General features: G+C 47.8%; 1 protein-coding gene and 1 long non-coding RNA gene across 4 annotated transcripts in view; one reads left to right on the forward strand and one right to left on the reverse strand.

Moving 5' to 3' along the window:
• Positions 1-12,561, forward strand: part of LOC119625803 (uncharacterized) — a 30,528-nt gene extending 17,967 nt beyond the window's left edge. The window contains exon 3 of the long non-coding RNA XR_005241945.2: positions 12,211-12,561. This is a non-coding gene — a long non-coding RNA (uncharacterized lncRNA). The remainder of the gene's footprint in view (positions 1-12,210) is intronic.
• Positions 1,238-25,399, reverse strand: BCL6 (BCL6 transcription repressor). 3 transcript variants are annotated; one of them, XM_008009504.3, is made up of 10 exons: positions 25,324-25,399; positions 14,702-14,740; positions 13,365-13,535; positions 11,540-11,761; positions 8,895-9,866; positions 8,187-8,371; positions 6,267-6,434; positions 5,034-5,164; positions 4,783-4,920; positions 1,238-2,460 (listed from the first exon to the last, which is right to left on the reverse strand). In XM_008009504.3, the coding sequence occupies exons 3-10, from the start codon at positions 13,523-13,525 to the stop codon at positions 2,317-2,319; spliced, it is 2,121 nt and encodes a 706-aa protein (XP_008007695.1). In that variant the 5' UTR covers positions 13,526-13,535; positions 14,702-14,740; positions 25,324-25,399; the 3' UTR covers positions 1,238-2,316. The 3 variants fall into 3 exon arrangements, with proteins under 3 accessions (XP_008007695.1, XP_008007698.1, XP_008007697.1); XM_008009507.3 differs by lacking the exon at positions 25,324-25,399 and adding an exon at positions 17,415-23,628; XM_008009506.3 differs by lacking the exon at positions 25,324-25,399 and adding an exon at positions 15,940-23,628.
• Positions 25,400-25,419: the final 20 nt, after the last annotated feature.

Below are 25,419 nucleotides of genomic sequence, written 5' to 3' on the forward strand. Positions count from 1 at the left end.
GCCCAACAAGTGGGCCCACGGCCCTGGGGACAGGCTCAACTCCACATGCCCTCCCCACTGCCACCCAGGAACAGGAAGTGGGGTGTGCAGGCTTCTCCTCTGGGCCAGTGACCAGAACCACACTTGTCCTCACTATTCTCAGGTCAAACTTGATCCTTGGGGTTTTTTGAGGTAAAATAAAACTAGGTGCCAAAGCAAGCTAGGTGAACTTGCATCTGAATCAGGGAATCATAAATGGTGTAGTTCACTCTCATGGACAGGTTGGAAGGGTGACCCAGAGGGAAAGTACTTGTCCCAAGTCACACTGGAGGAGGTGGCTGAGTTCTACCACAGGGCTCTTGGGACAGAGCACCTCTGCAGGGATAGAGGTTTGCTTGGCTACTAACCATTCATAAAGCTTCTGAGTCTGCAGATGTCTGCCAATCACCCAGCAGACACCAACCAGCCCACATGCACTCAGGCTGAGAAACACATGTCTGGAGTCACATGCCTTCATACTGCCCCATGAGCTGAGTGGAGAGAAATTGTTTGTGAAGCCAGGAAGCAAGATGGGCCTTCTCACTTCCAAGACTGGGCAAACTGAGGACCAGAGGAAGAAGAGATGCCTGTGTCAGCAGAGCTAGCAGGGAAGTCATTAAATACTTAGCCTAGGCTGGGCATGGTGGCTCACACCTGTAATCCCAGCACTTTGGGAGGCTGAGGTGGGCAGATCACCTGAGGTCAGGAGTTCGAGACCAGCCTGGCCAACATGGCAAAACGCCGTCTCTATTAAAAGTACAAAAAAGTAGCTGGGTGTGGTGGTGCATACCTGTAATCCCGGCTACTCGGAAGGCTGAAGCAGGAAAATCACTGGAACCCAGGAGGTGGAGGTTGCAGTGAGCTGAGATCGCACCACTGCACTCCAGACTAGGAGACAAAGCGAGACTCTGTCTCAAACAAACAAACAAACAAAATGCTTAGCCTAGAGCTGAGTGGGAGATCCTTCCAAAATCTCCCACCTGAGCTCTTCAGAAAGGGCCTGGAGTCCACAGTCCCTCCTGGTGCTGGGATCCAAATGTACGTTCATGCCAAGGTACCGGGAACCTAGCCTCATCTCAAATGATACTCCTTTTTGAGAATGCAGCAGCCAGCAGCCCCTCCCCTCCAAGAGCATTTTCCACCAGGTTAGGAGCTGAGGGAGCAAGACCCAGGCCAGGCCCCATTCCAATGCAAGAAAAGCCCTCCAGACCAAGCCCGCTTGACTTTTCAGCATTTTATTCTGATATTTGTACAGCTATATTTTACAACGCGGTGATGCAGTTTAGACACAGCCAAACCCTGTCTCCGGAGTAGTAACAACACAAGCATGACGCAGAATGGGATGAGACACACATTCCCAAAGAGAGTTTAGTTAGTAACAACTTCAAGTCCCTGTGTCTGCCTACACTTCAAAACGGGATGGCACACGCTCGCCCGTCATTGAACACTTCCGTGAAAAAAGGCACCGTGAGGACACGTTGTACAGGTATATACAAACTGAAAACTAGAACAAAATTACACGTTTTTCCTTCTGCAGATTTTTTTGTTCTTTTTGTTTTTTTTTTTAATACACACTTTGTAAATTGTAAACCTTCACTTGCAAAAAAATACAAATACACTGAGGCATTTTAGACAAAATATTTTCTTACTTATACAGATGCAATACTTAAAATATTCTCTTAAGTGCTCTTTCTCAATAAAGATTCTCAGATCCGTGTCTGCCTGCAGATACAAAATCGAGCCTTTGACGCAGTTTTATATTTTTAATATATCTTTTTTAGGTTTATATATATTTATTTTATATATATATATATTTATATATTTACAACTCTGCCATATATTCCTTCACCTTTGGTTAAAAAAATTAAAGCCCTCTCTTTGATAACATACTGAAGTCTTGTCTTTTAAAAGAATGCACATTTACATACAAAAGAAACATCTGTTCCCACAAAACATATACATTCCTCATTTTGCAGACTAAAGTCAAGTCAGAACTTTTGCATACTCCCCTGCTTTGACATATAAAATGATTTTGCTTTTTGCTGACGTGGTTCACCTTACACATAGGAGAAGAAGCAATATGATTTTCTTAATGTTTTATGGCAGTGGGGGAGGGGGAGCTGCTGCGGCTCCCCGTCCCCCAGGCCCCGACCCCCACCACCCCCCACCCCCAGCTATGATTTGCACTAGTGGATGAAAGAGGCACTACATCATGGGATGAACATTGTAAAGTGTTACAGTATCCTTTGGGTAGATTCTGAGAAGGGGCTGGAGACGAAAGCATCAACACTCCATGCTTCAGCAGGCTTTGGGGAGCTCCGGAGGCAGGTCAGTGGCTGACACGCGGTATTGCACCTTGGTGTTGGTGATGGCACCATGCTTCTGGCGCAAGTGAAGTCGCAGCTGGCTTTTGTGACGGAAATGCAGGTTACACTTCTCACACTGCAGGGATATCAGAGGCAAACTGTTAGCTGTCATCAACCCAAGAAAGGTGTCATTGCTCAAAGACCCAGAGAGGAAGATTCTCCCTACAAGGGACAGGGGCAGCCCTTGCCTCTCCAAGGCCAGGTGAAGAACCCATATACATCCGGGCTTCTGCCAACAGATAAGCTAGCATCGTGCAAATGTCCATTCCCTGCTTTCCCAAGTGTTGCTTCTGCTTCTCCTTTGCTAGAGATGTGCTTCCTTGCCTTAACTCCACAAGTTCAAGTCTTATCCAAAAATGCAGTTAGATGCAAACTCCTCTAATTATTAAGTCATTTCTGAATCTCTCAAGGATGAAAATAATCCCTGTTTTCCTTTGAGCCTCTGTAAGAGTTCTACCTTTACCACACAGCCCTCCGTGTGCATGGATCCTTCTCAAGTGGGTAACACTTTGAGGGCAATGGCTATTTTTCTCTAAACTTTATAATCTTCCTAGTACCTAACAGAATATACCTCTTATTCCAATTATGCAATTAATCTAAACACACCTGGACAAATGTACTAGATCAGTCTGAATTCATGGATATTCTGGAGTCTAGGGTAAATGTTTTTAAATGCAGTGATATTCTTTCGTAGGGTATGTATCTTAGGTAAGCTAACTAAACATTAGCAAGTGGAGTCATTTCTTGATTGAATTCAACGAATGGGTAATAAGCACTTTAGTTTAGATAAGTTACTTAAAAATAACATGGATGACGAAATGTAAAGGGGTAATCTAGAGGAGATCTTGAATGAGAAAGGACATTCTTAGATAAAAACAGAAAATGTAAGTAAAGTATGAACTTTAGCTTGTAATTATATATCAGTATTAGTTCATTAGTTGTGACAAATCTATGGAACTAATGTAAGATGCTAACAATAGGATAAAATGCGTACATGTTGGAGCCCTCGGTACAATCTTTGCAATTTTTCTATAAATCTAAAACTATTCTAAAACAAAAAGGGTAATAAAATATGTTCAGATAGAGTATATGTTTTACAGTGAAAATGGAAATAGATGAAGACAAATAAAAAATGAGCAGGGCCATGTGTAAAACCTCTGGTCTTGGGAGACATAGGGTCTGCTGTATCTATGCCATTCACCGCTGTGTGTCCCCAGCATGTCATTTCTCTCTCCGGGTCTTGGATCTCCCTTCTGAATAGCGGGGCCAATACAGGCTGAAAGTCATTCTCAACTCTGATATCCTACGCATCTAAAATTCTAGCAAATCATTATCCTAGCAGATACTTCTTTTACTATTACTATGTGCCTGTGCTACACTCGACACTTTAATAATTAGTTAATACTACAACTTCATGAAGTAGATACTATTATCAAAATCACTTTACAGACTAGGAAATTAAGGTACTAAGAGGATAACTAATTTGCCCAAGAACAAACAGCAAGTAAGAAGATATTCACTCACAGCTTGATAAACAAGAGAACAAAAATAACCATGTTTTGCAGGTTAACCTCTGGTAGGTAGGTTAACCATTCATTGATTACTTCTTGTTCCCATCACCACCTAGAAAGATGTCATCAAATCCTCAAAGCAACCATAGGCAAAATGTACACAAATGAGCATGGCTGTGTTCCAATAACCTTTTACTTAGGGACAATGAAATTTAAATTTCATATACTTTGCACACGGCACAAAATATTCTTTTACTTTTTCATTGTAAAAACCATTCCTAGTTCATGGAATGTTCAGACATTGGCACACAGGCTGTAACTGCTGAGACCAGCCCTAGAACACTACAATCCCAGGGACCCACCCACAGTGTCGTGCTGCACAGCTGGCCGCCTCCTCTTTCTTAAAATGACTCTTCTCTATGTTTTTTTTTAAATAATTTTTTCTTGTAACATCATTAATTCTTGTAACATTCTTTTTGTTCTCCTCCTCCTAAGACTGTTCCTTCTCAAGCACCTTAGCTCCTCTTAAATGTGCCTCTAGCCCAGTATGGGGTGTCCAGTAGGCACTCAATAAGTATTTGTGAAATGAATGAATCCAGGTGGAGGGAATCAAATATATATATCCACAGTCTAGACTATTCTCCAAGGCCCAGATCACCTAGTCCGATACCCCCATTTTAAAGATGAGTGCCCTAAGGCTTGGGCCAAGGTCAAGCAGGCTGTCTGGCCATCAGACCCAGATCTAGGTCTTCCAGCCATTAGCATAGTGGTTGCCCCACTGTGTGCTTGAGATGGGAGCAAACAGTTCTACTGTCTCCCTGCTCCACCTCCTTCCCTGCCCTCCACATCCCCGCAGGCCAGAGAGCGGCCTCAAGAGGCTTACGTACATGGTAAGGTTTCTCTCCCGTGTGGATTCGCAGATGGCTCTTCAGAGTCTGAAGGTGCCGGAAACGGGTGCCACAGATTTCACAGGGATAGGGCTTCTCACCAGTGTGGATGAGCACGTGGGCACGGAGGTGGGCCACCTGAACGAAGAAGAAAGCATGAGAGGCCTTCTGGGGTGGGCTGCAGGCCTCTGAGCAGCCCCTCATCAGCACACAGGGACTGACTGGGCCTTTCTCCGGGCCACTCTGCTCACCTGTACAAATCTGGCTCCACAGGTTTCGCATTTGTAGGGCTTCTCTCCAGAGTGGATTCGAGTGTGGGTTTTCAGGTTGGCTGGTCGGTTGAACTGGGCCCCACAGATGTTGCAGCGATACGGTTTCTCACCTATTACCGAGAAAAGGGGAGAAAGAAAAGCCATATTCAGTAAGGAAGGTCTCTGCAGTCCCTGGCTCCTGGATTCCTAAGCAGCCTGCTCCTCCCTGAGGCCACTTGTGTTTTCCTTTCCCTTAGGGAATGTCAGAGAGAGGATCCAGGGGCCTGCCCCATGCCTGCCAGCCCTCTCTCACACACACACCTGCATACCTTGCAGGGGACCAGGGCCAAGAAACAAGTGGTGGCATGGAGTCGCAACAATGCCAGGTGTGGGATAGGAGAGGGGGAGGTTCCAGGAAGCCCGGGCTTTAGAAGTAGCTTTGTCATTAGGATTATCTGCCTGTGAAACCTGGACAAGTCACTCTCCTTCTCTGGGCCTCAATTTCCCTTTCTGCAATCTGAGGGGCTACTTCAGATTACCTGGGAAGACTCTTCTAGCTTTTCCCTTGGATGAGACAGTTTCACTCATCAACTCATTCACCAGGGAGACACAACAGGCTGCTCTAGTTCCTATCTTTTAGAACAAACATATTTTTCCACTTGTGGCAACTACAGCTGGATTCCATTTGCAAGAGGGGTGGGGCTTGGGTCTGAGTGGATGCTCAGGCAGAGGAAACCAATAGAATGGCTGAACCTTCCTTCATGGAAAGTTTCTGGGATAATAGGGGCATTTATAGTACTAAGAGAGATTTTAAACAACAATCAGGTCATGAGAAGCTACCTGGTAAAGGAATGTGAGTTGATAAGGAACAAGTTATTGAAAGAAATCAAGAGACCTTTTTTTTTTCCCAGCTTTACAAAAATCGAATCTATTTGTCTTCCCCAGACTTACGTCTCTTCACCTGTACTGTGGGATTAACACTTCTGACCCCAGCAAAGGCAGAAAAGCAGGATAGAGCATCTCAGAGGAAAGACAAAGGACACAGGGAGTGGATGAGTCAAGTCACCAAGCAAAGACAAGACAGGGTTAGGCCCCTCGTTCAGGCCAGGATGGGGCCTGCCTCCTGCCTTGCCCCACCAGGTCTTCAGGCCCCACGCAGCTTTCTCTAGGATCCTCTCCCTGTCCTGCCCCAATAGTTGTGGAGACTTCGGGTCATGTGCGGCAGGGCCATACCGGTATGGACGGTCTTGTGGCTGGCGAGGTTGCCCTTGTAGCGGAAGGAGGCCTGGCAGCGATCACACTTGTAGGGTTTGTCACTGTGGGTCTGCAGCGTGTGCCTCTTGAGTGAGGCCTCCTCAGAGAAGCGGCAGTCACACTCATTGCAGAAGAAGGCCCCGTTCTCTGTGGGAGGGTGGTAGGGGGACACCAACGTCAGCACGAGGAAGGGAGGCAGGGCTCTAAGGCCACTCTCCTCTGTAGCTACCCGCTGTGCCAAACTGGACCCTCAGGCCCTCACTCACCCACCCGACCTTCATGGGAGCTCAGAGCAAAGGATCTGTGGGGACTTTATTTTTCTTAGCATTTAGAGTCTTAGCCATAGAGAAAGGAGAAAGGAGATGGACTGAATTAAGGTACAGAAGAGAAGGTCAAACAAATAGGTGTTCAGAGGGCCTGCGCCAGTGTGAGGAAAGCTCAACAGAGATTTTCCTTCCCCAAGAGCTCTGAGAATTGATTTTTAGAAGTAAGTTTATGGTTTTATTTACACTGATACACAGAAGCCCTCAGGCAAGACCCTTTACCTCTGAGCCTCTCTCTGTATCTCTGTCTTCAAAGTCAGATAATAAATCCCTGTCCTGCCTACCTCACAGGAGGATATTATATTACACAAAATAAAACACAGAGCATTCCAGGAATGTAAGGTCTAGGTCAATTCAATTCTACTTTGAGGTCACTGAAGGAGGAATTAATGATGAACACTGTGGTCACCCTTGCACCTATCTGGATCTCATGTCTCCAAATCCTCCTGTGAGATTGGGAGACCAAAGCTGACGGTGGAAGTGGGAACAGAGGCCCAGAGAAAAAGAACTGGAGTGCAGAGCAAAGGCAAAACTAGCCAGGGGGCAGGAGGGGACACTTCTCGCTCTCCCATCTATGGGTCCATGACCCTGTGCCAAATCTCTTGGTGTAAGCAGCTGATTTTTTTTTTTTTTTTTTTTTTTGAGACGGAGTCTTGCTCTGTAGCCCGGGCTGGAGTGCAGTGGCCGGATCTCAGCTCACTGCAAGCTCCGCCTCCCGGGTTCCCGCCATTCTCCTGTCTCAGCCTCCGGAGTAGCTGGGACTACAGGCGCCCGCCACCTCGCCCGGCTAGTTTTTTGTATTTTTAGTAGAGACGGGGTTTCACCGTGTTAGCCAGGATGGTCTCGATCTCCTGACCTCGTGATCCACCCGTCTCAGCCTCCCTAAGTGCTGGGATTACAGGCTTGATGATTTTTTTTTTTTTCATTTGTTGTAACAATTTGAAAATGACAAGTCACGGCAATTTAACCCTGATTAGGTACTACTGGGCTCTATTACTGTAGCCAGAGCTGGGTGAAGAATTCGACTTTTTTGTCTGGTAAAAACTGGGAATGCCAACCACCGACTATCCAGAAACTCCAATTTAATAATTCTCTTCAACTCTTTTAACTCGACTAGTATTACTGAGTTCCTACTCCATGCTAGGGACTTACTACTACCTATGGGGGATGCAAGAATGAATAAGGTCAGATGCTTCTCCTTGCAGAATGTACAGCCTGGCAGAGAATAACAGGCGCACAGGTCAGTCCCAGTCATTTTGGTATTGAGGAATGGAGAAAGCTCTGGGAGTTGCAGCCAGTCCCACAAGCTACTTTTGCTGGAGTGAAGCTAAAAGACTGTATGGTAAGTTCTAATTACCCCAGATTAACTCTAATACCCCATCCCTCGCTTTGGTTAGCTCGGTTCCCTAAGAAGTGAAGCGTGGGATGAACGGCTGCTGACTTGGAGTGCCCGCGGACTTCCAATTGAGGACTGCTCCAATCAGAGACAACAGCATAAGTAAAATGGAGCACACAACCCATGGAGCAGAGGGGTCTTCCTTCTCCCTGACAAGGGGAGGGAGGGAAAGGGACTCACCACAGCTGGAATCTGAGTACTCAGACTGGGTCTCTCCCATCTCCTCAGGGAACGTGGGGCCGGCGGTGTGGAGGCACATCTCTGCATGCTGTGGGGACTGAGAGCCGCAGGACGTGCACTTCGGGGGGTGCATGTAGAGTGGTGAGTGGCTCTCACTGCTGCTGCGGGGAGAGCCTGTCAGGGACCTGTGGGCAGGAGTGAAGACAGCCTCAGCACCTGGGGCAGGGCCTCAAGACCCCCTCTCCTCCCTGTGTGTTGGCAAGCCCAGAGGCCAGAGCTGGGCTGCCCGCTCAGGCTCTGAGACCCCAGCGTTGTCCTCAAGTTTATCTCCAAACAGTATCTGCGGAAAGATCACTGACCAGGGTCAAACTGAGCCAGAGCTTCTCCGTAGCCCACAATCTCTCTCAGTCCAAGGGTAGCAGGATGGTCCCGTCACATCAAGACCACAGGAAGTGCCTGTGGGATTTACAGAACACTATTCTGCCCCAGAAGGGAATTATCTCTCTTGCTGTGAAAACATATACACTACTTCAGTGTAATACACTTCCTTACTTAGACTAACTCAATCAATAGGCACTGATTCCACACCTCTAATAGGCTCAGCAATTCAGGCAAGAAAGAAGAAACCCTTGTATCCATCAGAAGAAATGACGTGGAACCCTGCCCAGGTAATCCCTGACCTCAGACCCAGACTGTCTCTGAAATCACCTGTTAACGATGTTATTGAGCCGGCTGGCTTGCGGGATGGTGGAGTCCTCCCCGCTGGCACTGAGCTTGGTTGGGGACTGGAGGTCAAGGTTCTCAGGCTCCATAGGTGGCTGGCAGGCAGGTGGGGCAGTGTAGGCTCGTGGGGAAAGGCGGCCCAGCTCAGCCTGCTCTGGCCCCTCTGGTTTGGCATTCTGGTTGAGGCTGTTGAGCACGATGAACTTGTATTTCTTCCAGTTGCAGGCTTTGGGGTCAGTGGGGCTCTTGGCTGGAGGGGAGCCAGAGGCCTGGAGGATGCAGGCATTCTTACTGCTGCAGGATTCTGTGGGCGAGTTGGGCTGGCAGTCAGATTTCTGGGGGCTCTGTGGACTAACCAGACCCTTCCGGTTCAGGGGTGCATTGGGGGGCTCGAAATGCAGGGCAATCTCATCTTCTGAGGAGGGTCTCTCTTCTTCTTTGCTGGCCTTGTCACAGGGGAAGTAGGGGGCATTTCGGGCTGAGGGGGCAGCAGGCTTGAGGCCCTCAGCCACACTGTAGTGCATATCGCTTCGTGCCTCTTCTGGGACTGTTTCCTTGGGTGAATAGATATTGCTGTGGCACACACTGGGGGACACCTCCAAGGCCGGCCGGCTGTACTCACCGGGGACTGGCCTGGTACTATCGCACGGCAGGGCCCGCTCCTTGGGGAAGGGGTTGGCCACAGGCATCCGGACATCCCGAAACTCCTCATCGGAGAAGAGGAGGCTGCTGACAGGGAGGTGGCTGTACATGGAATAAGAGGCTGGCGGTGTGGACAGGCCACTGTACAGGCTGGGGGCAAAGGCTCTGCTCTCACACCCAGGGGCGTTCCTCAGTGGCAGGTTGTTCTCCACCACCTCACGACCCCGATAGGCCATGATGTCTTGAGGCATCAGCATGCGGCTGTTGAGGAACTCTTCGTGACGGGGCTTGATGGCAGGAACCATCTCTGCTTCACTGTGAAGGAAAAGAACAGGAAAGACACCAGCTTCAAATCAGAACGGTTAAATAGATGAGCTTCCAGTGGCACTTACGTAACCACATCTGTGTTTGAATTAGCTAGACACAGGTGACATGGCTCTGGAGCTGGGAAATACAATTACAACGCATTTACACTAGAAGCCTGGAAATCTAGCCTACAATTGGGAAGATTGAGGCCCAGAGAAGGGAAGTGAGTTACCGGCATGATCTGTGCCTGATTAGACATAATCTTGTATGTTTAAGGCACATATCTATGCATGTGTGTGAATCTATAGCTCTTCTGATGTTATAAAATTTTATGGCTCACATAAAACTTTCAAAGCCCTTATCTCATTTCACCCATGCAAAATCCTGAAAGGAAGGAAAGGTGGTTATTATTATCTCCATTTTACACATAGGGAAACAGGAAAAGAAGAATTTATACAATGCTGGTATGACACATTTGGAGGATCATACACAAATGAGTAACCTACCGAAGAAAGAACTTGTCCCAGATGCTGATGAAAGCTTTCATAGAGAACAGGCAGCAAATGCCAATACAAGAATCCTTGGTCTAGAGCAGCCAGACCTGGTTTGCAAACCCAGCTGTGCCACTTAGCAGCTAGGTGACATGGAGCAAGTTACTCAGCCATTCTAAGCACAAGGCCTGATCCACTGAAAGTACTTGTAAATGATAGCAACGATGATCTTGCCACCATTAGCACCCACAGGAGACAAAGAACTCTAGCTGTATATATCTGAAGGAACATCATGTGGGTGAAATAAATAGGCAAGCTCACCATGATGACAGTTAACGGAGCTAGAACCAATAAGAAGGTTAAAGAGAAGCCAAAAAGAGAAGCTTTCTAACTGTCCAAGGTATGCTGTGTGGTTCTGGGAACACTGAGTTTCTGGCTCCTGGAGGTTTTCAAACACAGCCTGGAAACCCCTTCTGTTTGAGCGAGGATGCAATCACCCTAGCATGGCTGGATCAAATGGTTCTAAAGAAGTTAAGCTCTGAGTCTCTGTTCCACGTAGTGAAGTTCTTCCCTTCTTTGGATCTCAAGTTCCTCACCTTTAAACGAAGGTCATGTCTTATCACCCCTCAGGTGAACTCAATTCAGTTCAATAAGTGTCCTGCCTAGTAGGAGCAGCGTGACATAAAAGGTGAGTAAGATAGCCCCTGTAACCTTGAGCAGCCCACAGTCTGGTAGGGAACTAAGGCACATATGTAAATAGTTGTAATAGAAGTCTAAAGGAGAACTAAAATACATATGCAAATATCAAAATAGAAGGAAAGTTTAAAGCACAGGCAAAATGCTTCACAACACAGAGGAAGAGCTGAGGGAGGAAAAGTGGTAATCAGAAAAACTTCCACGGAAGAGCTGGCATCCAAGATTAGCCTTGCAGGATGGGTCGAGGAGAGGGTATATTAAGTGAATGGAAGAAAGCAAGATGCGGTAATGCATAGGACGTATCTGCATAGCCACAAGAGTTAAGTATGCCTGGGGCACAAGAGTTAAGAAGAGCAAAAGTGTGCAAAAAGAGTGGAAATGTGGGTTGCAGCATATCGTAGAGGAGTATTTTTTCCGTATGCATGAATTATCAAAGGTTTCTGATCAGGGACTATCTCTTCCATCTCCGAGGCTTCCACCCGGGCAGCAACTCACCTGGCCTTGATAAACTTCCGGCAGGTGTCCACAACATGCTCCATCTGCAAGTACATAGCTGTGGCCATCACAGCCATGATGTTGCCCTCCCGCAAATTGAGCCGAGATGTGTACATAAAGTCCAGGAGGATGCAGAAGCCCTCAGGGTTGATCTCAGGATCTAGATTGATCACACTAAGGTTGCATTTCAACTGGTCTGTGAAGATGCTATAGAACAGGCCACTGTAAAACAAACGAATAGCCCACTCTAGTAGATGTATAGAATCTGTGATCCATTACAGTCAGCACTGATACTTAGCCCCTTTCCCCTGGGCTATTCCCCTACCTCTAGAACTTCTATGGTAATAAATAATAGCTGCTATTTATGGAGAGCTTACCAAATGTCAGAGAGTCATTAAGCACCGTACATGCATTATCCTTTGCTCCTTAGAGCCCTGCAAGGTAGGTACTATCATTCTCTGCCTTTACAAATAGGGGAACTAACATCAGAGGGGTTAACTGAATCTTCTTAAAGTCACAGGGCCTATTTTCCTTTTAGTCTTAACTGTACGGATTACCAGAGTTAATGTAGCCCCCATTTGCAGTAACTATTCTTAGTCTATCTTTGGCATAAGCATTTCCTCTTGTTCCACTGCATTTCTACTTATTTTTTAAATTATATCTTTTTTTAGAATTTGGGTATGAATGACAACTAAATAAAAATATGCCTACATCTATACTCTACTGCTTTTATCAAAGTCCATAGATTAAAAGAGGGTCTGTTATTCCTAGAAGACCCAAGTCAAACCCCAAGCAATGCCTCCAGGTGCCATGCTGTCTGGTGGTGGAAAGAGTACTCAATTGTAAACAAGAATTCTGGGCTATCGTCTTGATTCCTGATTCTGCTTTTTCTGAGTGGGTTGCCAGAAGTGAGCCAGACTTCCACCAAGTAGCTATGCAACTTTGGGTAAGATATTTAGCTTCTCTGCATCTTGCTTTACTCATCTTCAAAGTAGGAGGAACAATCATGTCTATCTTACAGTGTTGTGGCAAGAATGAAAATGTAAAGGATATAGAATGATGCCTGGCATATAGTAAGCATTCACTAAACATTATCTATTATTTCTATATCTCTATAAGCCTCTGTTATTTCCACTATTAAAAATCAGGTGCTTAGAGTAGATGTTGGATAAGTTATCTAATAGCAATAGAGATCCCTGATTCTACATCATTTAACCTCCCTGTGCTTTCCTTTTACCATCGATAAAATGACAATAGAATAGTGCAATGCATAACACTGAAGGCTGCTAAAAAGATCCAGGGAGATGATATCATGTAATATAAAATTGCTTTGAAAACTCGAAATACTTGATGAACATGAAGAATCAGCTAGTTCACTCTCACTAACTCTTACATATACTCTGAACACCCATGGAGATTCAGTTGTAGCATAAAATAAATACCTTTATAGCATAAAAGAGCAAAATATTTCAAATTAACTTGCTTAAGCTACTTAAAGAAAGTTCATTTGAAATCTTCTGTCATTTTTTCACTAGTTAACTGAAGTTGTTCTCCATGTCTGCCCCAAACACATCCTTTCTTGGGGCAGTAAATAATTTTTCTCCCTCTCTGCCCACAGAACATGACTCTTTCTTTTCTAAAAGTGCATTCGTTCATTCATTCATTCACTTGGGAGCCTACTCTGCCAGGTCATGCTGCTGAGATCTGGAGACAAAGCAAGACGTTGTCCCAGATGCAGTAAAAGGCCTCCATGTTCCGCCTTGCTTGGCCGCCAGCACCATCACCCCACTTTGACTCACCCACCCTTTCCTTTCAGACCCCTCACCTGCAGGCCATGAGGACCGTTTTATGGGCTCTAAACTGCTCACGGCTCACAACAATGACAACATCAGTCAAGATGTCTCGACTCCGGAGACGATTAAGGTTGAGAAGAACATCACTGGCATGGCGGGTGAACTGGATGCAGCTGTCAGCCGGCGAGGCCATTTTGTCTTCACTTGAAAAAAGAAGCCAAAATCCTGTTAGTCCTCCAGAACCTGTTTCCTGCTTGCCATGGGTATCAGAGCAGGTGGCTCAGCCTGCTAAGGTACGGAATGCAACTCAGGTCCCTTGTGTTTGATCTTTGAACAATTCATAGCCCAACTCTGGCCATTATTCTTCACAGTTTTAAAATGGGGAAAATAACTTTTATACAGCAAGCTGGGATAGAAAGTCCGTTAGGGGAAAAGCAAAGGGAATGAATGTTTGTTGAGTATTTTTCCCACATACCAAATACTCTGCCAAGCACTGAGAGGCAGTGAGTACATGGCAATGGAGAGACACTGTATTTTTTGCTTTTTTTTTTCTTTTTGAGATGGAGTCTCACACTGTCACCCAGGCTGAAGTGCAATAGCGCAATCTCAGCTCACTGCAACCTCCGCCTTCCCAGATTCAAGCGGTTCTCCTGCCTCAGTCTCCTGAGTAGCTGGGATTACAGGTGCCTGCCACCACGCCCAGCTAATTTTTTCGTATTTTTAGTACAGATGGTGTTTCACTATATTAGCCAGGCTGGTCTCAAACTCTTGACCTCGTGATCCACCCAACTCGGCCTCCCAAAGTGCTGGGATTACAGGCATGAACCGCCGCGCCCGGTCGAGACACTGTGTTTTAAGATTATCAGGCTAGACTTGCCTTTTGTTAGCTGTGGGACTTTAAGCAGGTTGTTTACTGGTTTTGGGCTCTGGTTTCCCCAAATGGAAGTAGTAATACCTATGTGGTTATAAAAGTTGGAAATACATTCTTTGTTCATAGGAGGTTCTCAAAACTCACAGCTATTCTCATAAGTATCTTATTTCATCATCTCAGTCACCATTGGTCTCTCTCTAGTGTTAGGCTTCAGAGTTGCCTGACTTTCATACCTTGAGGAGCTAGCATATTGTTGGTGCACAGTAGCTGGCTAAATTAGTTTGTACAAAGAAAGAGTAATAGAATGATTGACCATGCAAGTGTTAAGACAGTCTAATAGAGAGGTGAAGGATGAGGACTAGGAGTGATGTAGAGGGAACTGGTTATCCTTGTCTCATATAATGAACAGTAGCAAAGTTCACAGAAACACATGTATTGGCAAATTCAAAAGAAACAGTTTGTCCCAACATTTTAAAGCATATAATTTTATTTACTTACCCAATGCCTTGCTTCACAGTCCAAAATTTTGCTCAAAACCTGCAGAGAAGAGAAGAAAGCAAACAGAAATTGATTTAACGAATGTAAGATTGTCCACTATAGTCTTATTTTAGGACACACACATTTAGTTTTGCTTTGATAGTTGCAGCTTGCCAGCTGGTGTGGTTTTACCACAAGCTAACAAACATTTTCCAGCTCTGCTCTTACGAAAACAACAGGCACCCAAAGCTATGAGATAATAATGTTTTTATCCTGAGTACTGGGAGTACAATTGCATACATTAATTAGTTATACATACATACATACATACATACATACATTTCCTTCTTCAAAGAAAAAATATATACCATCCAAAGGCCACTTGAGTTTATGGGAAATAAAAAACAAGAAAAATGGTTCTGTCAACATTAACAATAATGATCCGTCTGTGACCTAAATATACTGGACGTCATTCAAAACCTGCTACAATATTATCTTTCAAGTCTTAGAATGATTCCACGAGGACGATAGGGCCAATATCTTTATCCTTATTTCACTGGCAATGAAACTGAGATTTAAGGGTTCAAGTGGCTTGCTCAAGGCAAACAGCTAGGCAGTATTTCCTGCCTATCTGAAATACTAAGACTGAATATAGACTCCGCAGAACACAGCCTGAGACGTCATGTCTACGTATTCCTTGAAAACCTTTGTCTTGTTTTTCAAAGTTTTCTCTCCCTTCCCTACTGGGTCTAAGACCGGACAGAATGCTATTGCTTCCAAGTTTGTGCTTCTCCCTGCTGGTAAAAGACTTAACTACGTGATTTAGCTGAGAACTGGCCAGGGAGCACTAAACCTTAAAGAGATTTAATGAAATATGTACCTCCTTCCAAACTGGCTTCTCTAAAACAAAATCATTAAAAGCATAGGTGTGAGGCCCTCATTTATGATCAAATGCGGGCTGCAAAACAAAACAATATTCGAACTGTCTTTCCTCCTGTAAAAAGAAGAAAAAAAAAAAAGCGGAACCTTCTAGAGCTATTTTCCGGGTAAACGGGCCTGAGGCCAGCAAGGTCATGTTGGGCCATGTAGATGGTTGGTGACCTGGCCCTAGGTCTTCTGGCTCAAATTCCTGTCCCCTTTCCAAATCAGCCTACGTGCTGTAGAACATGCAAGACAGCACCCTGATGTGGGTGAATCTCATTTTTAAGTTCCTTCCCCCACACAAACACTTTGCCCCATTCCAGGCTGCTGAGTCTTACCAAATGAGCACTCTAAAATGAGAGGTTTCCTTGAGTCTGTAACCAAACACTCTGACATTTCTCTGTGGTCCCAAGTGCCCGTCACTCAATCCCATCGGCTCCAAGGTTAGTGTGTGCATGTGAGCGAGTGAGGACTGGAGGGAAGGAAGTGGGGAAGGGAGAGGACAGAAAAAGACAAAAGAACCTATCTCCTCTTCTCCCTAGCCCAACTCGAGATAGGCAGAGAGAGATAGACTAACTCCGTCTTTACCAAACTTCAAGGATTTTCTCCTTTGCAAAAGAAAGCTGAGGACACATGGGAGGTTTACTTGTAAACTTTCCTCTCTTCCCTCATGGAAGGGATCCTCAAACACTTCTGGAATACCTAGGCTGTTCTTTAACCAGCTTCAACCACCAGCTTGCTTGTGGATTTCCAGTCGCAGGCTTCTGGAACCACAGGAAGCCCAGATTTGCCATTTCACCATGACAAGTGGCAATGACTCACTCCAGATGCGGACTGAAACAAACACATTCTCCTGTGTCCACTGTCAGCTAGGCCTTGGGCTTTTCACCCTAAGCCTCTGCCTGGCCAAAAACAAATGTACATACACAAGGCGCAGTTTCACTCCTTTGTAAGCCAGCTCTTCTTAAAAGCCCCACCCCCCCACTCCTGAGTGTGTGGGTTGAGTGTGGGCAGTGTCGTCACCACCCCCACCCCAGATGCCACAGGTGTGCAAGCACCACCAGTACTTGGTGTGTACTTTTACCGAGCCCTTAGTCCTTTCCAACCCCTCAGGATTGCATCTTATCCTTATAACAGCCCTGCTTTATTAGGGAGGGAACTGAGGCCCCAGGTGAGAAGCCTTGCTCCAAATCTCAAAGCCAGTTTCCAGCAAGTTCTGGACATGACTCATCTCCTAGATTCAGCCATTCCACCAATGCCACACACAAGACTACCCACAAAAACAATCTCCAAGGAGCAGGGCTGTCAATGAGAAACTGCCACTTGCTGGCTGCCCCCACACCTGAACTTCCCATCCCAATCAACCCGCACCCGCGCTGGGTCAGTAACCACCACGGTAGAGTTACATGTTTTCTCCTCCCTTCCTCCCTTTAGCTCCTTTGACGCTTTCCTTGTGCATAGCCAACTAGGCTCCTTGAGAAGGCAGATCCTTTAAAAGAACTTTCCATTGAAGAAGAAAACAGGAACCAAAAAAAAAAAAAAAAAAAGCAAAGAGAAAGAGAGAAGACAGAAGACAGCAGAAACGAGAGAGAGAGAGAGAGAGAGAGAGAGAGAGAGAAAATAAGAGCGAGAGGCGAGGTTAAGAGCCAGAGAGCGAGCCAATACAAAAGACCCCATCCTTTTCCTTCCTCCTCCCCTGCGCTGGCACCAGGAAGCCCCATTTTCTCGCTCACACATAAGAGCACAAACACCAGCCTTGCGAGCCGGGGCAGGCCTAGGCAGACCTCGCTACCCCACCCCGACGACTCCGTACCTGTCTTCCAGGGACTGCCCGCCCCTGGGCGATCCACCTCGAAGCCCCCCGCAAGGCGCGACGGAGGCTTTGTGGTATGACCGTGGCGGCCCTTAATTTAGTTACATTCAAATAAAACCTTTCGTGCACCTCGGTAGCTAACATTGTGTGTATGCCTTTTTTTTTTTTTTTCCCTGTTACGCTGTCAAGGCAGCGGGCAATGAGGGGAATGGCACAGCCCTCTCATTCCCGGAACGTAGTCAATCTCGGCTCTGCGGATTTCACAGAACACACTTTGCCTATCGCCGGCTCCAACAAGAAGTAACTTTCCAGGAAGCTGCCGGGCCCGGGCAGCCGCCAGGATCGCTGCCTGCGCTGTGCCGGCCGCCGGGGATTCACCCGGGGAGGCGGGGCCGCCGGGGAAGGCTCGCGGGGAATACAGCACACTTTCCCCTAAATCCCTCGTCCGCGCCGAGTGCAGGGCTCTCAGAGTTCACCTAGTCCAACCTCTCACCCGCAACCATTTATAAATAGGGAAGGTCAGACAAGTTAGTAGCAGAGCTGGGTCTAGAACCCAGGAGTTCGAATACAATCCGAGGCTCATATCGAGACTTTAAGTTGTCCGATTCCGAAGTTTATTTGCTTTTTTCCCTCTTTTTGCCTTCCATTCTCCCTCACCGCCTTTCTTTTAGGGGAATGTTTGGGCGAGACTTCAAGGTCAAAAAGATGGAGTCCCTAGGGGCTGAGGGTCTCCATCATAGGCGCCCCTGGCAAGGTTGGAGAAAAACTAAATCGAAAGCCCCTTCCGCCTACGTTGGCAAGAACGGGAACCCAGCTCCCCTTGGTTTCCGCCCAAAGTCTTTAGAATAGGAGCTGCCAAGCTGTAAGGATTTCCGAAACCGATTTCCCCGAAACCGTAGAGACACTGCTTGGACTCGGCAGAGGCCGGGGCCCCGACCCCTGCGCACGCACTGGCACTCTCCAAAGTTGCCTCGCCTTCCTGTGGCCCTCCCGGGTGCCATGTCCTAATTGGCCTCGGTAGCAGGCTCCGGGGTGCGCTTTCGGGGGTCAGGGGACAGTGAAAGACTCAGCCACAAAGGCCGCAGTCTGATCCTAAAACTAGCCAGTGGCGTCACACTGCGCCGCTCATCCCTTCTGCGGCAGCGGAAGGGTCAGAGTCGGTCTGCAAAGACGGAGCCTCTTTGGTCTCAAAATCCTACACTGAGGCTTTCTCACCCCTTCGCCCGGTAGGATAAAGGTGAAAGAGACGGTTGGGATTTAATATGGGGTAGAGATGAGAATCTGGGAAGTTAAAATTAAGTAAGTGCATTTATTGGAAATTAGGAGTCCCGTGGTTCCGGGAGCTCAAACCTAATGGTGTTTTTACCGCTGCCTAACACTAGAGAGAGCCCTCCATCAAGGTTTGAAACCGTCAACCCCTTTCTCGCCCCTCCCCTCCTTCCCATTGACCTAGTTTGGCCAGAGCCTCCCGATTTGGAGAATGCCTTCCGCCCTTCCCCCTCCTCTCTAGCCAGGCCGGCTGTTGGATTATTGGTAATCTAATGACTCCAATAACCCGCTGAAAAATCCAAAGGGAAATTTGAAAGTGTAAAGCACTGTTTAGGGACAAGGATAAGGAATTTTAATAAGGCTGGAACTGCCGTAGTGAACCCCGCATCAGGGGCCCTGCCGTGGGGCTCCCGGTCTCAGCGGTGTCTCAGCCAACTAGCTGCACAGCTGCAGACACCACCGTGGTCCGGCGGCAGGGGTGAGGTCAAACGGCGGAGTTGCTTTTATTCTTGGGGGAAGACACTCTTCGCCCTCTTGGCTGGGGGACGGGAGGGTACAGGAGGCGACAGTGGATAAAAGCGAATTTGATAACGCGATGGCCTCGGCAGCCGCTTTGGATAACCGAGGTGTTCGGGGACATTATGTCCTGACTTTCATTTCTATCACGTTTCCTGCCAAAGTGCTCTTGCAAGCCTGCAAGCTTCTAGGAAATGCAATAAAACAGAGGGATGTGTTTTATCATCAAGATCTGAAGAGGAGTTGCAAAAGGGACGTTCCCCATACGCTCAGCGCGAGACAGCCTTCCAGAAGGGCCCGAAGACAATGCCAGCAAATCGCGTCCCGGAGCAGAGATCCCTCGGCCGTCCTGGCTGGACTGGGCTCAGCCTTTGCAAAAGGGCTGGCGGGGGAGGGGAGAAGCATGATCTCCTCAAGCAAACAATGCCTTTAAAAATCCGATCTGGAAAGAAGTCAGCCAAGGTCCTTATTCACGTTAATGAAGATGGAAGGCACTAACTGTCCTTGGAAAGCGATGAGTCAAACTTGACCGCGCTTCAAACACGTTCCCAGATTCGTTTCCAGCCCGAACAGAGGCGCGTTTCTCCGACGCGGCCTCGGACGGCTCCCGCAGTGGGAGAGGCTGAATTCGATCCCCGCGGACCTGGGCGGGGGAAACGGCGCGTCTCCCGCTGCAGAGCGCGCCGGCTGCCGCTAGGGGCCGCCAGCATGCGGACGCGCGTTTGCCATCTTAAGTCACGAGCTCGGAGAAAGAAAACTTTACGGAGGAGCTGTTGCGGCACAAATTCTGGCCTATCCACATGACCCCCACCCTCTCTCTCTCTCTCTCTCTCTCTCTCTCTCTCTCTCTCTCTCTCTCTCTCTCTCTCACACACACACACACACACACACACACACACACACACACACACACACGGTTTCTCGCCAGGCTACTATGCAATGGATGTTAGGAAGGGGAAGGGAGCGATTTCAGGATCGAGGCTCGCCAAGCAAGTCTTTGGCCCAGGCCTTAATCCCCATCTTAACACGCAAACCCACGAGCTCCGAGACCCACACCCCTCAGCACCATCTAGGCTTTTCTTGTCTATTACCGAAAATCTTAGGCCATATTTTCTTAAAAAAAAAAAAAAAAAATCCTCCAAGACTGCTGCGGAGCGGTTTCCAATGAGCACTGGCAACAAAGGTGGCCTAAGAGGTTAAGCTCATGGTTCTGGCTGCCGATCCATTCTCATAAATACTTCAAAGGAGCTGAGATAAACCCGCCTGTGACTTTCAGTCACTGACATGAAATTCAGAAGCTTAAAATCTGGTCCTGGTTAAGACACTAACTCACCACTAACAAGCCTCCTTGTTGGGCCTGTTTCCTCAACTGTAAAACAGAGTTGTACGTCCCAAAGACCCTGAGCTCCTAGATGGCATCCTTCCACTACCGACTTCCCCTAAGAAGGGCCACAGGGACAGGAAGATGGTGTGTTCGAAGCGGGTTATTTGTGGTTTCTTTTAGTGGAAATAGATGCTCATCGCTGAGTGATGGGCAAGCAGCGAGGCCTTTCTGATTTTTCATCCCTCTTGTCAAAACTTTGGAGGTTGCATGCCATCCCCATTGGAGGGTGCCCTCCTTCTGTCAGTCCTAGCATCTGGTCAGGGCACCGCCGCCCGAGAGGTGGAACAGCGAGCCCACCGCCCATGGCCGCGAACTCGATCTCAGCCCACCGCTAGGTGGCAGGCCAGCCCGTCCGAGAATCGCCGCGCGGCCGCAACTTCCACACCGATCCCTACCCGTCCCTCTTTATTTTCTGTCTGGTGGGGGCGAGGGTTGGGGGTGTGATTGCCTCTAAAAGCAAAGCTAGAAAACATTTAATTTAGTGGATGGCATTCCGTTCTTCCCAATGCTCCCGCCTGTAGCAACCGCAACGTGGTATCTGGGGGCTGGTTTCATGTATCATAAGTTGATTTCCCCCCCTCCCATCTCCCGAAAAGCTTTATGTACTGGGAAGGGAAAGAAGGTGCACTTGTCTTCAAAAAGCAGAATGGCACTCGACGGCATTGGCACATATTCTTGCCAAACACTGGTCGTCCAGCAAAGAAAGTCGGGAATAAACTCCTGATCTTCTCGGAGGAAAGGGGCGCTGGGGGCCGAGAGCTGGATCCCACTCAGGCTCACTGCGCCTGGCAAAGCGGGGGAGTGGGGAGTCGGGTAAGGTCTTTTGGTGAAGTTGTGGGTCTCGGGAGGGTTGGGGGGGCCGTTCCTGGCTTCCACTGGGGCAAAGAGAAACCAGCCAGTTTTACCACTACGCTGCACCCTCGCTGTGCTCGCGGCGGCAGTGGCGGTCCCACTTGTTGCGCAGTGATGGAAACCGGCACGCGCCATTCGATGTTGACTCACAGAGGGCTACAGACCAGCCTACCATTGCTCCACGCCATCCACAAACCTCCTCAACACACCCCCTACACATACGTCCTGCCACCGCCGGCAAAACTACAGCATTTCCAGCCACTGTGGTGTTTTACACCTAAACATCCCTCACTATCTCGGTATCCGACAGGCAGCAAAATTAAGATGCCCTGAGAAGTCAGTCCAAGGGGAAGGTCGGGCTACCTCCGCCTGGAGAACTCTTCTACTTAAAGTCAACCAGTGACCCTCCCCCCACCAAATATATATATATATATATATATATATATATATATATATATGAACCACGTTGCCTATTATAACACCATCCTAGTTGGAAAGCAACATTTTTCTTCCCTACTTGATAAACTGCAAAGTCCTTTTTATCCGTTAGTTTTATCCCCCCCCTTTTTTTTTTAAATCTCTGGGGGAAAAAATGTTTCATAAGTTCACTTCCCAATATTTTTCAAAAATTGACTTTTGCCAATAGTTTCACCCACCGAGGGGTGGCGCTGCTGCACCGCCTCCTCTAAATCTCTAAGTTTTTCACAACAAAGTGGGTTGTGAGTGTCATTACCCTGTAGGGGATAGAGGGAAGGAAGGGTTTTGACATCTAGCCATGGCTACCATTTACTCAACCAATAACTGGAACTCTTCAAGGGCTCAGCAAACGACAACTTAAGAATTTAGAGTCCCATTCCTATCCACCAAACCGAGAATAAGTTAGTCTTTTCAAGAAAGCATTGGAATAAAACCCTTCAAAACTGAAAAGAAAAGGGACAATTGGAGAATTCCCACTTTGTCTAGCTGTCTCCTTCAAGTCCCTAGTTTTCATGAACAGCATCTAGCCTTACTGTCCCTACCAACACACCCTTAAAACTAGCCAATGCTTCAGTCTCTAGTATTGGAAAGTCTTCCAAATAGGATACTGAGGATACTGGAAACTTCTATTTATAAACTTGGGGTGGCGGTGCGCGGGGGGGCGGGGCGGAGGTGGAGAGAGAGCTCCCATCTACAGGTTTCTATTTTGGCCTGAAGACTCAACTGCAGTCATTAGAGTAAGAGAATGCCCTGGTACTTGTTCGCCATTTCCTCCTCCCCCAGAGATAAACACCTTTTCGTCTTTTTTAAAAAAGTATGTATTTTAAAGCAAGAATGTGATTTCATCTCTCTCCTTTGAGCTCATGTTTGCTACCTCCAGGAATAGCGTGTGGACTAGGGCCAGATGAACTTCAACTTGGGCTGCAGATTTACGAGGTTCTGTTCTAGTGCCAAAGGCTCTTGGTAGTAAATAGTGAGCAAAATAGATACCTGTCTCCTGATGGATCTTGCCGCCCCCTCTTTTTTTTAAAGTTATTTATTAAAACCACACACACCTTGCAAAGAAAAAGGGAAACTGGCAGTCTCTGTAGAGGAAGCCGGTGGCATCGCTCAGAGCCACAAACTGTATTTCTAAACAGCCCTTTCCCTGGTTCCCTCTCTCCTGCCCCACTTTTTTTTAATCCAGACTGTAAAAAACACATCTACTGACACTCACTTTACTTTAAAAAAAGAAGAGAAAAAGTAAAGCGTTACAAGACTTTCCTCCTGGAAACTATAAACTGATTGAAAAAAAAATCCATAAAAGATTAAATCCTGGCGGGTTGTGGGGTGGCGGGGGCGGGGGGCGGTGGAGTGGAGATTGGCTCTTTGAGGTGGTCAGGGGCCCTGTAACAGCTTGGGACTTTCAGCACCTGGTTTGGGGTCATTTATCGGCTCAACTGTCAGGACCCCCCACCCCCAAACCCCAGCCACCAACTCAACCATCGTAGAAGGGAACACAACACAGAGGGTCTTTTTTCATTTTTTTAAAAAATCGGTTTGGTTGTGTTTTTGTTTTCCATGGGGCAGCTTTAAAACTCATTATTACAACACTAGTTCCATTTTTTCGCCAGGGTTCCAATAACACGGCATCATAAAGGCAACGCAACCCACAGTTCTCAAGACATTTACCACGGTCACTACATCCGGCAGCGGGGTGGCCCCTAGCTCTTGCTGCCCGCCCCCCCCTTCTCCTCGCCCGCCCCCGGAGCTCAGCCGATTTCTGAGGCTCCAACTCTACCCACTCCCTCCCCGGGCCGCCGCCGCCGCCGCCTTCCCCCATTCTTACTCCCTCGAGGAGAGCCACAGGTTGCAAATCCAACCAACCTCACAATCTATTTTTGCAAAATCACTCACAAAGATCTCCCTTTCGCGCCCGCGCCCGCTCCTCCCGCGCCGGGTCCCCCCAGCCACAGCCACAAAGTGCCCTTCTCTCCTCCCGAGTCTTGCACATAAGGAACGCGGGCTGGGGCTCTGTTCGTCTTTCTCCTCGCCCAAGGTAAGGACCTCGGGAATCTAAAGCCTGGCGTCCACTACGCTCAGGCCCGCAGCTCCCTTTTTACAGAGCTAGTACCATGGGAAAAAAATAAAATAAAATTTAGGAAAGGGAGGGAACAGCCATTGGGAGCCAACACAGAGTCACGCAGCACCCAAAATACAAACACCGCGGCGGCCAGAAATCCCGCCACCTTTCTCGTTCTCCCGGGCTGTCCGGTCGCGGTTCCCTGAGTCCCCCCGCACACTGAAAGGCATCGCAGGTGCAATGCGCACCCCTTTCCCACCCACCCCAGAAACCCTGTCCCGCCATCAGCCTCTCTCCTTGGGATGAGCAGGGAGAGCGCGCGGAGGTTCCCGACACCCTCGACTACAACCAAGAAAGAATAATTTTCAAAGTGTTCAACATCCCCGCCCCCAAGCTCCCCAAAACATAGGGGCAGGGGACACCAAAACACTCGGCTCTCGTTAGGAAGATCACGGCTCTGAAAGGAAATAGTAGACACGATACTTCATCTTATCTGGATTTATGACCAAAAAAACAAAAACAAAAACCAAAACCCGAGGAGTTCGCTTGCATTTTTTCCTTCCAAATCTCGGTTCGGCTGGAAGGCAGGGAATCTAAAAGACCGAGGCCGATGGAAGAGAGCCAGCGGGGCGAGCGAGCGGGCAGCCTCCCTTTTTGCCTCCCGGAGTTACCCAGAAGGACAGGGGAAGGGAAGGAAGAAGAGGCGAGGAAAAAGAGGAGGGAGGGAAGGGGAGGCCAGGAGCGAGGGAGCAAGGAAAGCAGTTTGCAAGCGAGAAAAGAGGGAAAAAACACAGCCGCACGAATCCAGAGAGATCACAAGCCGTACGCAAGCAGCAGCAGAAAGAGCGAGAGCGCGAGCGCGCGTCCTCTCCGCGGTCTGGGGCCAGACAGCCCCCAGACTTGCCCGAATCACCCCCAAGCACTGTCTCGTCCTCTCTGCTCCGGCCGCCCCCTAATTCCCCTCCTTCCTCGCCTCCACCTCCTTTCCAAAAACCAAAACAACACAAGGGAGGGTGGCAAAAGCCTCCCCAAACCGGCCGATTCACTCAAAGACAACAATAATAATAATAAATACATAAAAATCTATATCCTAGAGTGGGAGAGACGTGGGACTAATCTTCGGCATTTATTTTAACACCTGACAGCTAGAATAAATAAATATATACATTTATATCAATAGATACACATAGAAAACTTGGAGCCAAAGCATTTGGCAAGAGCGGAAAAAAAAAGAATTAAAAGGTAAAATAATGATCATGAGCAGCGGCGGCGGCAGCGGCACCAGCGGCAACAGCGGCGGCGGCGGCAGTAGCAGCAGCAGCGGCGGCGGCAGCAACAGCAATAATCACCTGGTGTCCGGCCTTTCCTAGAAACTTCTTGCATCACCACTTCTAAGAACCCCAGTTCTAAGAATCAACAGAGCTCAATTCTCGGAATTTGAGCTT

Source organism: Chlorocebus sabaeus, chromosome 15 (assembly GCF_047675955.1).
Source record: "Chlorocebus sabaeus isolate Y175 chromosome 15, mChlSab1.0.hap1, whole genome shotgun sequence".
In the NCBI taxonomy this organism is placed as follows: Eukaryota; Metazoa; Chordata; class Mammalia; order Primates; family Cercopithecidae; genus Chlorocebus; species Chlorocebus sabaeus.

Excerpts from the sequence above, each read along its gene's own strand:
- BCL6 (XM_008009504.3), bottom strand. The coding sequence starts at position 13,525 with ATGGCCTCGCCGGCTGACAGCTGCATCCAGTTCACCCGCCATGCCAGT. Across the intron at positions 5,165-6,266 it reads CCACAAGACCGTCCATACCG|GTGAGAAACCGTATCGCTGC; the intron begins GTATGGCCCTGC and ends TCTCGGTAATAG. Across the intron at positions 4,921-5,033 it reads GTGGAGCCAGATTTGTACAG|GTGGCCCACCTCCGTGCCCA; the intron begins GTGAGCAGAGTG and ends TTCTTCGTTCAG.